Genomic DNA, 13,407 nt, shown 5'->3' with positions numbered 1-13,407 from the left:
GAACTTCTCTATAACACCACTCACTTTCCTCCCCATTTCATGAACTGGGCATGTTCCCTTGGTCCAAGTGATGTATGCAAAAATCCCAAGAAACAATGAATAAGAAGAAAATTCATGTGAGAAATGTATATATACATATAAAGGGAGAGAGGAGGAAAGAAACACATATTATCTTCATTGAATAAGTTCCGAACTTGCACAACTTCATTCCCCGCTAGAATGCTCCTCCCTCACTCGCCCTCAGCCACAAACCACTCATATCTGTAGCCCTTTTTCAGCAAGGGATCTAGTCTCACTAAATTACCATGAACCCCCCAAGTAGCAAAATAAGCTACGGATAAACCAGCGGGCTTCTTCAACTGATAAAGCCCCCTTAGATCTCCATAAGAAATATCCTCCCCAAAAATATCTAGCCACAGAACCTCCAGTCCTGTGAGCAGTCTCCAATCGGGTAAGGATAACTGTCCGGGAGCAATTTTCATCTCAGTAAACATTTTTCTAAAAAATGGCTGAAGAGGTAAACAGAGACCTAAGTCAAAAAGGTCAATATGAAGGGCTACACCATCGGAATGGGGGTGCTCAGGGCGCTCGCCCTTGCGAGGTCCCTAAGGTGGACAGAATGATGTATGTGATATTTAACTCTAACTCTTTCTAAATCTCTCGGAGTAGCTAGCCTACCCCCTAGTGCATAGGGCTTACGAGCTACAGAGACAGAGGGGGAGATCAGGGGAGGTTCTGGAATGCTGACAGGAATAGGAGATTTGAGTCTGGAATTCTTTGCACAAGTTTTTCTATGGGCTGGCTTGGCTGGTTGTCTGCCTTTAGTCTTTGATTTTTTACTAGGTTTGGTTCGAGATAACTTCGAACTAGCTGAAGGGGACCCATCGTCGTCACTAAGGGATATATAAGGGGCTGAATTAGAAAGGGGAGCCTCCTCACTCATCTCCTCCGGCTCTCTGACCACATTACGACCCTTTTTCCCAACAGTTTTTCTCCCTATCTTGTTCCCCTAAAAACACAAGACACAAGTTGAAAAAGAAAGCCTCCACATCAAAACATGCCCCCACAACTTCAAACCTCATCCATCACAAGCCAAACACCAACATCCACCAATAAAAGCATAAACAAAAAAGAAAAAATACCAACACTTCACATGAAAACCAGAAACAAAATCAAAACAATATTTTTCAGAATAAAGAAGCCAAAAATGGGTATAAAAATTCATACCAAAAGTAGCAAATTGAAGGCGCCAAAAAATGCAGATTTGAGGATAAATAGACTGTAAACCGCCGAGAGAAGTTGCGGATCGCCGGAAATTACTCAAAAGATGAAGTTGTGCAGAGGCGGTTTACAGTCTCTTTATCCTCAAATCTGCATTGATTTGTAATATTGTAGGAATTAATTCTATTAGGGTTGAATTACGTAAAGATTTCTATTGAGCCTTAATTATGTCAAATCGAGACTGGCTTATGAATCCTATTCCTTCTAGCCACCCCGTACAATTGAATTTCGTTAAAATAATACTTGATAAATTAATAATTATAATTAAATAATAAATTTTTTCGGTCCTAACTTGAGATCAACATAGTAAATTAATAATGCAATTATTTTATTAGATAATATATCTTTTTTTTTAAAAAAAAATCTCATTTTTTTAGTAGTTTGTTTAGATTAGCTAAAAGTTTTCATGACATTACTTGTCGAACTCGTTCTTGCTTGTGGTCAATTGCTTGTGAAGAGGGTCTCGTTTCACCGCATTGATCTCGTCTTTGTATGAGTACGTACAATATGTATTTTGCTTTGAGATTCGTGTTTGTTTTCAAGTTTCATCTCATGAGTTAAATTTTAGATTTTTTTTTTCCTTATATACTCAATTAGCATGTTTGAATAGTAATGTGTATGTGAAAAGTTACACGTCATTTATTATTATAACGTTCTTTGTGCCACTTATGGCGCAAATGAAATTTTTTGATGTGGTAACAAAAAGTTATTTATATTTGCAATAAATTATTTTTGGCCGAATGGACATCTCCGAATTCAAGAATTAATTGTTGAACAACTTATATAGAAAACTTGTGTGTACCACAAAATTAGTAATATAACCACACGCAAATTTTATCAATTTGTTATCTTTTTTTTTTTACTGAATATAAGTCGACTGTCGAATTCATTTTTTCCATCACTCTCAGTTCCTCACTTTTATTTTAATTTTTCATTTCTTCTTTCTCACTCTCAGATTTTCTTTATTTTCTTTATTCCGAGCCAATCCCGACTTTGGTAGCCCACAGTTCAATACTCAAAAGAATAAATAATAAATTTTAACTAGAAACGTATGTGATTAGTTGAGTTTTATTGATGTTACCATATTGTGGAAATTTATTAAAATAACCCCGATTTTTTTAGGTTTTTCGAAATTGAACCTTCCAGTTTTTTTTATCATAATTAGTCAAAATACAAGTTCTTTTTTTTTTTTTTACCAAATAGCCCACTTAAAAAATCATCAAACCTCACCGCCTCACCAAATCAACGAACCTTATCACTCTTAACAAACTATTAAATTCATCAAACAAATGTAATAATGCATAATGAAAAATAAAATCATCAATTAAAGAGCAAGAAGTTAACGTTAGTATATATTTTTACACAATGTCAGTCTTTTATATTTTTAAGTTTAAGCTTTAAGTTGGAAATTAATGTAGATTTTATTGTAAGGTTGTTATTTTTCATTTATAAAATTATATGGGTTCTTAAAGTAATTAGTTTGAATTGATGGGTCAAAAAAATCATTGAAACCAATAAATATTTGAATTAAAATGATTGGAGATGAAATCTAAGACGTGTGCAACATCTATTATTGCCAATAGGCAAGTTTTAATTATGTGTGATAGGCATTTGTCACCTTACTTGTCATAAAAAAACAGATGCATGTTGTATATACTATGAGAATGTACGATATCTAAGGATATGAAATGTGGGAATGTTCTAGTAGGGGTCAATTTGAAAAACTAAAAATTTTGAAACTATTTTTGTAAATTTCCGATTATATCGTCAACTCCAATTGATGCGACAAAGTGTTAGTAATTATCACTTAACATTTAGGGTTAATTACTTCTGGATGACACATTTTTGATATATTTTAAAAAAGTAACACATTTTAAAAAAATACTTGAGTGGGTGACAATCCGTTAACTTTGCTGTTAAATTTAACGAGAACAATAAATTAATTACAAAAATAACATTTTTGCCCATATAATTAATTATAAAATGACGTTTCTACCCTATAATAGCTACAAAATGACATTTCTATCCTTACAAGTAGTTAAAAATATGTTTTTGCCCTCTACTCAATTATTTTTTTATTTTTAAGTAGAAAAATTATTTAAAAATTACATCTAAATGTAATTAATAGGCTTTTTTTATTAAATCATACAGATTTTAAAAAAAAATTCTTGTTGAATCAAACTTTGCCGTTAATAAGAAAATTTTGTTTGATTAAACAATAAATTTTTGTAAAAAAAATTGTATGACTTAATTAAAAAAAATCCATTAATTACACTTAAATGGAATTTTTTATAATTTTTTTATTTAAAAAATAAAAATAATTGAGTAGGGGAAAAATATATATTTTGTAACTAATTGTAAGGATAAAAATGTTATTTTGTAGCTATTATAGGGGTAGAAACGTCATTTTATAATTAATTCTAGGGACAAAAATATCATTTTGTAATTAATTTATTGTTTCAGATAAAGTTAACGGATTGTCACCCTCTCGAGTATTTTTAAAAAACGTATCACTTTTTTAAAATTTATCAAAAAATGTGTCACCCACGGATAATTAACCCTAACATTTATAATGGAAAAGTAAAATTATAAACCGCAAAAAATTAATAAATACTAATGATTAATATGATGCTATAGTTACAATGATAATAATTAAGACTATTAATTGATAAAAATGTGAATAATTAGGTTAATGTTAAGCCAAATCGAGTTAGAAAACCTAGTGGGACTATACTTCAGCTCTGCGGAGCCGCCGCCGCCACCCCCCCCCCCCCCCCCAAACACACATATATATAAAAACAGAATAAGTGGATTAGTAACAGTAAATTGCATACATGACTCATTCAAGAATGTGAGGATGTTGGATCGTCTTCCTTGTGATATAGTCCTCCAGATATTTTCACGGTTGCCTGTCGAGTCTCTGGCACGAGTTAAATGGGTGTGCAAGGCTTTGCTGTCTCTGACTTCCGGTCCCATCGTCGCTAACATGCTAGCCTCTAGGGGCCCTAGAATCCTTATATTAACACCATCCTCAGGTCTAAAATCCTTGGACTGTTCATCAAAAACGTCTTTTACTGACGAAGATGGGCTGATAGACCTTGATTTTCCCCCGTCGCATAATGACATTGGTGGTGAAAATACTAGGAGATACATTCGTCTTGTAGGCGCTTGCAACGGCCTGGTAGGCGTATCTCTTTGTGATTGCCCCGACAAAAACGACAGAAATTTCTTTTTGTGGAACCCATCTACCGGGTTCCACAAGAAATTACCTGATTTTTTGGGCGGTAGCAACGAGGAAACAAAATATATGTTGGGTTTCGGTTACGATTCAACCATTAACGACTACAAGGTTATTATCGTTCGTGAGACTCTTTTATTTACAGATCGTTATTTTTATACAAACCACAGGTATAGTGTTTTGGAAACTAAAACAGATTCTTGGAGAGAGATTAATTACGACGGTTACTGCGAAAATCACCATGATTATAGCTACTTGTATGGTGCTCTCCCACGAGGGTATTTTTTGAATGGAGTCCTCCATTGGCTTACGAGCACGACTATTTTAGCTCTGGACTTGACATCAGAGAAATTCAGTAACGTGCCAATGCCGAAGGTTCAGGACCAAGTGAATTTCACCACATTGTCAGTTCTGGATGGGTGCCTTTGTTTAGTCTCTAATTCGTCAAGGGATGATCGTTATGTGGAGTTATGGACAATGAAGGAATATGGAGCGCAGTCAAGTTGGCAGAAGCTCTTCAGGGTAACTGAGAATTATGGTGAAATTACTTTTAATACTAAGCTGAGGCCGCTGTGCTTTACAACAACAGGAGATGAGGAAGAAGCTCTATTCTTCTTGGACAATGACGATGAGTTGAGAAGGTTTAAACCCAAAGATAGGACAATCGAATGTTTGACGATAACCGAACGTCCGTTCTATTGTGACAACTGGCTAGCAACGTCAATTGCATACGAACAGAGTCTCGTTTCACTTCGCCCAATTAACGGCTTTGTATGACTGGTCATATGTACGTATTTTGATTTAGTTTGTTATATACAAATTCAGGTTTCAATTTTTTTACGCAAATCTAAATCTCGTATATATGCAGTAACGACTATCTGAATTTTGAATAAGGTTGTGTCTGATACATGATATATTGATTTAGAGCTGTGTTATTTATTTTAGATCGTGTAGGTAATGATGGTTTCGCAGAGTCATGGACAATGAAGGAGTATGGAGATGAATCAACTTGGCATACGAAGAGAGTCTTGTTCCACCCAATTAAAGCCTTTGTATGAGAGCATATTTTAATTTATTTTGCTTTTGCTTTGTTTTATCATTCGGTTTGTGTCTGATCTATGGTAAACTGAGAGTTTTGTTTGCTTTCAAGTTTCATCTTAACTGGGTTATAGTTTAGACTTTTATACAGTCAATAGCATTTTTTATTAGTAATGTGCATGTACTGCGGCAGTGGCAGACTACTATTCTAACACATGTGCTAATCGGAGATGCTTCAATCACTTAAACATTCGAATTAAAAACAATATCTTAATTGATGAGTCTTCTTGGGTGTGTTCTTTAACCTTTAAGAAAAAATTGTAAACTTAAGAAAATCCTGTTTATTGTTTTATTTTTTTATTTTTTCCTTAAACAATGTTACTTTGACAAAATATTGGGCTATAAAATTTTGCACTCTCACCCCTCATTGGATATTGAAGCCTCGAAGGCATCGACTGCATCAACCAATCCATTTCCAGTACTTGGTGGGTCTCTGCTCCGAGGCAATCTCTTCCATCAATAGCTGGCTGGGTATCTCATTGAGGGAAACTAACCCTGTTGCTAGTCTTTGCCTTTCTATTGTCCTCCTCTGACTCTGAACGGCTCTATTCCTTAGGTCGCTCTCAAGAATACGACCGGAGGCCAATCTTCTTAACAAGTTTTTGTCGCATAATATGCCTAGGATGGGAGGGAGTAGGTCTTGCTTCATATCTAATATCTGTTAATTCATTTCAGGTTTACACGACTTCAAGCACCCAAAGCTGTTGTCAAAGCTATGGTTGTCAATCAAGTCGGTGATTTTGGATTAGATCTTGCGATCATTATTCAAACTTTTAATCAAAACTTGTAATCCAATGTTTTGACGAATATAATAACATTTTCCTTTTCTTCAATTTTTTTGTGCCACATGTGACTTGAGTTTGGCGTAAACTCAATTATTAGCCACATGCACACTAATTCCACCTTTGCGGTCATCGGTGAAGCGGTGACTGCGGACATTATATTTGAAAAAAATCACTCTTCTTAATTCAAAGGCCATGGCAGTTGAGAGCTTGCAGCCACATGTGGCGGTCTTGCCGAGCCCAGGACTGGGCCACCTCATTCCTCTCCTGGAGTTCGCGAAGCGGCTAGTCCTGAACCATGGCGTCCACGTCAGTTTCCTTGTCATCACCACCAATGAAGCCTCGGCAGCCAAGAACAACCTCCTCCGTTCACTCCCGCATGGTCTCGACGTTGTTGACCTGCCACCGGTTGACGTCTCAGCCGTCACTAGCGATGACATGCCTGTTGTCACTCGCCTTCATGCCATTGTAGAGGAGAGTCTGAGCAAGTCTTTAAAGTCAGTACTAACTGAATTATGCAACCCAAATGCTCTTGTTATCGATTTATTCTGTACCCAAGCTTTCGAAATATGCAGTCAACTTTCGATTCCAACGTATTCATTTGTTACAACGTCCGTCCACTTCTTTGCCTTCATCACGTACCTTCCCACACTTGACCGCGAGGTACAAGGCGAGTTTGTTGATCTTCCTGAACCGATTAAGATCCCGGGTTGCCCGCCTGTACGACCCGAAGACTTGCTTGACCAGGTCCGAAACAGGAAGATCGATGAGTATAAATTCTTTTTGCTTCACGTTAGCCGTTTGCCTCTTGCAGCCGGAATCTTCCTAAACTCTTGGGAGAATCTTGAGTTTGTCCCTCTCAAAGCAATCAGAGAACACTCTTTCTACCTACAAATTCCAACACCGCCGATTTACCCAATTGGCCCATTGATCAAGGAAGACGAACCGTTGAGTGCTTCAGATGAAGAGTGCCTGGCTTGGCTGGACAAGCAGCCGCCTGATTCAGTTCTCTTCGCGGTGCCGGGTAGTGGCGGCACTTTGACAGCCGAGCAAGTCACGGAGATGGCATGGGGTCTGGAACAGAGCAAGCAAAGATTCATATGGGTTGTACGAATGCCTAGCGATGCTAGTGCCTCTGCTACATTTTTTAACGTGGGAAGTGATGTCAACGATCCAAAAGCATACTTGCCAGAAGGGTTTTTACAGAGGACCCGAGCTCAAGGAGCGGGGATGGTGGTACCGTCGTGGGCCCCGCAGGTCCATATTCTCCGCCATCCATCGACAGGTGGATTTTTATCTCACTGTGGATGGAACTCAACCTTGGAGAGCATATGTCACGGTGTGCCAATGATTGCGTGGCCACTTTATGCGGAGCAGAGAATGAATGCGGCGATGTTGACAGCAGAGGAGACAGGGGTGGCCGTAAAGCCAGAAATAGAACCCGGAAAGAAAGTGATCGGACGGGAAGAGATAGAGAGGGTAGTGAGGTTGGTAATGGAGGGTGAGGAAGGGAAGGTTATGAGGCGTAGGGTTCAGGAGCTCAAAGAAAGTGCCTCCCGAGAATTGGGGGATGGTGGCTCTTCTTCCGATTCGCTTGCTTCTTTTATCAAGAAATGCAAACACTGATCGTCTTCAAATCTAGAGGTTACCCTTTAGCTTGTTTCCTTATATTTCCAGAATTTGAAATAAAGCTGCGTGACCTGCGTCGTTTCCTTCTTATTTACAATTTGAAATAATAACCTGTGTCGTGGGGGTGTCTCGCTCTGTGAATACATTCAGTATACGATGGCCGCCGCATATAAGTGCCATCATTATGCCATCAGGTTACCCATTAGTTTGTTTCCTTCTTATATTTTCAGTGATCATGCGCAGTAAATATATTCTTATACTAACTCAAAGATCGGGTTACTCAGTACTGACAAATTTACCGAAATTCGGTCTATTAAAATTATCAAAATTAATATTTTTCGTTAAAATCAATCTAAAATCGGACGATGGATCATCGCCCACCAAGCCTCTTTGTTCTCAAACTGAGTGATGGGCGGACGACAGTCCATTGCCCGAATTGATCGACAGTTCATAATCCAACCAAAAAAAAAAAAAAGAAAAGTTTCAGTAGATTATGTTTAACGACATCTCAGTGCATGTATCATTTTTGTTATCTGTGTATCTTGAACTACTTGTACAGTGATTTATGTAGCATGAAATATGTCTTCTTTGTAATTTTTATTGAATTTTAATGTGATATTCTTTTGGTCTTCTGAAAATACTCCAAATTCCAATAAGAAAATAAAAAGGGTCAAGTTTTTATTGTATGGACCTCGAGAGACTGGTTAAACCTTGAAGATGAGTGACAGAGTGAGAAGTATAAAATATGTAATAGAGAGATTATGGAGAAGAGGGACAGAGTGGTGGCTTTAATTTTAATAACACTTAATCTCACTATTACAATTAAAATATGTAATAGAGAGATTATAGACTCATAGGTTGGATTGGGTCAAGATTCTAACACTTGAGATGAGTTTTTAAAGCAAAGATTTTGAGTTTAATATCCTTTCGCACGAGTGACCGTGGTTTAATTGTTTTTCAACATTATCACCTCATCTTTCATCGAGATGACAGATGAGCAGCGACTGCATCCTAAAATATCCCGTACAAACACATTAATTAATTAATTGTAAAAGTGAATAACGGGGCAATCCCTATCTTACATGCATGTAAGAAAGAGGGATCCGAATAACGGTAGCCCAGAGCCGAAGATCTTATGACCAGTACTGAAATAATAATAAAGCACGGTGACCTGGAAAAATCTTGTAGATTTAGATTAGATTGACACGTTAGCTAGCTCGTTGCTATCTTATTAACTTGATTATCATAAATATAAATTAGTCACATATCTATCTGTAAGGAAATTAAATCTCCAATCATATTTTCTTGATCGGCTCCGTTCAACAATAAATTATTAATGGGTTGTTAAAAAAAGTTATAAATAAATAAATAAATTACAACAGACAAAATAGGAACTTGTTGATCTTTATAGACTAATAGTCATCTGCCTTAATTTCCTCTTTGTTCCTTTTCAATTGAAAATTATGCTCCAATATAATAATTGTTTGATTTCGTCTTTGACGGTGAATTGTCGGAACTATTTACAAGAGATGTGGAAATAGTTTTGATTGTTCAATAGATATTAATAATATGGGAATGGTTACCTTAGAGTTGCTCTAAGGTAGAGTATAAATTACAGTTATATACATAAAGTGATAAATAATAAAGACACGTTATAACTTTAATTGTATTGTTATGAATATATGTTCTACCTTAGAGCGGTTCCAATATAACGGGACCCTAATAATATTATTATTACTCCAATTTAAAGTTCTTAATTGCTTCGATGGGGTACATAAATCCTAATGAAGGAATAATTAAGTTATAATAATTACTTTTATTGAACCTAGAGTCTGTTCTTGTACTATTGAGTCTTTCAATTTTTTGACGAACAACGATCTATTTACTAAGGGACGATATTTATTTTATGATGAATAATATTATCATATGACACTATTTGATTTCAATAAATAAGAGTTGCACTATTTAATATCAACATTATTTACAGATAACTATAAAATTAAACGACTCGTTTTTTTTTTTTTTCCAAATCACTTTGTAGACGTTAAGCAATCTCAGAATTATACGAAATTGTGTGGTGGCGGCTATGACAATATATAACTTAATAAATCAAATCACATGAATCTTACTGGATATTCATCACGACTACGCTTTCTCATTCAAACTTCAAACACGTATGCAATTATGCAAGGGAACAGTAACTCCTCTCTAGACCAAATTATACAATATAACTGATGTTCAATCAAAATCCGATTTTATTACTTTTTTTATTTGATTAAAAAAATGTTATTGTAACCAAGTGGGTGACCATCGATTCGATATCCTATAATAAGAGTCTAGTGAACGCCAGTCGTGAGAAAAACTTTTCCCGTAAAAAAATATCTGGAAAGATAGAAACGAGACACGGTCATCAAACTAGCTGCTTTGCCCTTAGGAGTATGGTCGGTAGCTGGTCATGGAATTCGAATATTGAAGAGTAGTGTTAAAAAATTAATTTGAATTTGTCCCCTTTTTTGTGGCTCTACCTAAATTAATGTAACTAGCGAAAAATGTACTAGTATAATTTCTAATATACTAAATTGATCAATTAGATTATTGCTACAATGCTATTATAGCTACTTAAAATTTGGTCGTAAATTTATATTAATTAATATGCAATTCTCAGTTGTAGTTGCGAGGCTAGACTACTCCGACTAACTCTAGTTAAACAATAAACATTATATATATGCACACGTATTTTGAATTACAAAATATATTCTAATTTCAAATTCGCATTTTAAATGATCATAATGTCTGCACTAAAACTCCGTCATTGACTACCAAATACTTTATCCAGCATAATCCTTGTATTCTTCTCTATATAATATGACTCTCATAGGCACTATATTGCCAACTCACAAACCCTAACACAATTCGTTAATAAAAGAGAGAGGGATCAAATGGGTTCACTTCCTCAAGTAGTAGAAGAATGCTTTGGCCTCCTCAAACTCTATAGCGATGGCTCCATTTCACGATCCCCAAATATTTCTTTCGACGTTCCTTTTATCAACGACAATTCAATCCTCTACAAAGACCTTATTTTCAACGAAAACATTGATCTTCGTCTTCGTCTCTACAAACCTACATCCATAGTTAATTCTTCAACAAAACTCCCTATTGTCTTTTACTTTCACGGCGGAGGCATCTGCTTCGGCTCCCGCACGTTCCCCAACAACCATAACATCTGCGTCCGCCTCGCCAGCATCCTTCAAGCCGCTGTCATCGAGCCCGACTACCGCCTAGGGCCGGAGCATAGGCTGCCTGCGGCTTTAGAAGATGCATGTTGTGCCCTAAAATGGCTTCAAGGTCAAGCCATAATGCATGCAAATGTAATGGATACGCGGTTAGGTGAAGTTGACTTTGACCGGGTATTTGTGTTGGGTTATTCTTCTGGGGGTAACCTTGCCCACCATTTGGCTGTCCGGTTCGGGCCCGGCTCGGTCGAGCTAGCTCCAGTCAGGGTCCGGGGTTATGTGTTAATGTCTCCGTTCTTTGGTGGGTGTGAGAGAACTAGGTCTGAGGAAGAGAGGCCTATTGATGGAATTTGGACCTTGGGGATGTATGACAGGTACCCACTATCAATAATTTATGGTTGTATATTTATAAACATTTGATTAATTTTACAAGAAAGTTTTGAATATATATAGTATTGTACGGATGACCTCTTATGTCACAAGTTGGTTAATTGAGAATGACCACGACAAGAAATTAAATCCTATCTAAACTTTATGTTAAGTAATTATTTTCTGAAGATTTTCCTTTTTACGTAATAGTATCATTAATTAGAATAAGTCTTTGGTGAATTGTTCCTACCACTAAAAATTGTTGTGATGGTATAAGAAACTTGAGAGTCAAACTTTACTCTCATGGTCTTACATAAAAATGGGTAGAGAATTTAATTTCTTTAGATACTTAAACAAAAAAAAAAAAAATGTTCTTGTATTTACGGTCCAAATTAAAATTATGCATCTAGCTAACATGAAACATTACCTATTTTTGTATTGAGTCCACTCTAGTCGTTGGGAGTATTATATGTTTCATGATCTGTCTTACCCGTTTTATTTTCACACACATAAGATGATCAAATTTATATTTTCCTCATCCTCCATATCTTTGATGTTGTATTGTCCTTATTACATATATGATCGCAACAAGATAATATGTTGTTGCATCAATGGCATTTGTTCACATAATTACGTAGGGTCACTATCTTAAACTTTATTTTAATTAAAGATCAGGATCCTCTCATCGTGATACTTCTCTTAAGTGAATTTTATTTAAAGTGACACAAGATTTTTAAAAGTTCAAAAGAGAATTATATTCCATTAAATTATCGTCTTTGATAACGGATTTAAATAATATCTTCATCAGGCTCAAATCATATATATTTGAATCAGTAAGCAATTAAGCATGATCCATTGAAAATAGTTATTAATCAGATTCAGCTCTTTTGTCGTTGTCCTTCGAATTTTATATAATTTGCGGTAAAAATTTTAATCCTTAATATTGTCCTACCGGAGCTTAATATATAGGTTTTGGAGGCTCTCAGTTCCCACCGGAGCTACTCAAGACCATCCTCTGGTGAACCCATTTGGCCCCTCGAGCCCTAGCCTTGCCACAGTGGACCTTGATCCGCTCGTCGTGGTGGTCGGCGGCAATGAGATTTTGAGGGATAGGGTGGAGAATTATGCGAGAAAATTGAAAGAGATGGGAAAGAAAATAGAGTATGTGGAGCTTGAAGAAGAGCAGCATGGTTACTTCACAGATCACCCATTGCCAGCCGCTGCACAGAGAGTGATCCAATTCATCAAAGGCTTTATGGCTGATAATAGAAAATTAATGATGTTGCGTTGATCAAGAAAACTATACACACACACACACACACAACTAGAATCCTCTCTTGTGCTGGGTTCTTGCCTCCCACAGTACTCTCCTCCCTCTAAGTTTAGTGGCCGTGCTAGAAATTTAATTTAATTGGGGCTAAAATTCAAATAATAATATCTATAATAAGAGTTTAGGAATTATTTAATTTGAGACATATTTAAAATACAATATAATTTTAAAAATTTCAATAATCGCAATCAAGGGCGAAGCTCAAGAGAAAATTCTAAGGGGGTCAAATTTAAAATTCCAATTTTTTTGTTATTATATATTAGTGATTTAGTGGGTTTTAGTGGGTTTGGTTGATTTGTTTCTTATTATTTTGATGCTATCATTAGTGGGCTTAATAGTAAAATTATAATATTATCTAATATATAAATTTTATACATTAATTGTGCAGGGGCCAATATAGACATTTTACATTAACTTTTCATATTTTATAAAAAAATCCTAAAAATT

The 13,407-nt window shown here is 35.9% G+C and overlaps 3 protein-coding genes across 3 annotated transcripts; all 3 read left to right on the top strand.

The window, feature by feature from the left end:
• The first annotated feature begins 4,133 nt into the window (after positions 1–4,133).
• Positions 4,134–5,503, top strand: LOC18042697 (F-box/kelch-repeat protein At3g06240). Its single transcript, XM_006433384.2, has 2 exons — positions 4,134–5,306; positions 5,465–5,503. Exon 1 carries the CDS (start codon positions 4,139–4,141, stop codon positions 5,294–5,296), a length of 1,158 nt encoding a protein of 385 aa, XP_006433447.1. The 5' UTR covers positions 4,134–4,138; the 3' UTR covers positions 5,297–5,306; positions 5,465–5,503.
• Positions 5,504–6,594: 1,091 nt separating this feature from the next.
• On the top strand, positions 6,595–8,025 carry LOC18042696 (anthocyanidin 3-O-glucosyltransferase 5). The gene has a single exon (XM_024184716.1). The coding sequence runs from the start codon at positions 6,595–6,597 to the stop codon at positions 8,023–8,025; it is 1,431 nt and encodes a 476-aa protein (XP_024040484.1).
• Positions 8,026–10,967: 2,942 nt separating this feature from the next.
• Positions 10,968–12,921, top strand: LOC18041594 (probable carboxylesterase 15). The gene is made up of 2 exons (XM_006433382.2): positions 10,968–11,635; positions 12,600–12,921. Exons 1-2 carry the CDS (start codon positions 10,968–10,970, stop codon positions 12,919–12,921), a joined length of 990 nt encoding a protein of 329 aa, XP_006433445.1.
• The last annotated feature ends 486 nt before the right edge of the window (positions 12,922–13,407 follow it).

Source organism: Citrus clementina, unplaced genomic scaffold (genome assembly GCF_000493195.1).
Source record: "Citrus clementina cultivar Clemenules unplaced genomic scaffold, Citrus_clementina_v1.0 scaffold_5, whole genome shotgun sequence".
NCBI lineage: Eukaryota > Viridiplantae > Streptophyta > Magnoliopsida > Sapindales > Rutaceae > Citrus > Citrus x clementina.
Note: the sequence above shows the minus strand (reverse complement) of the source record. Positions and strands in the feature narration are given on the sequence as shown.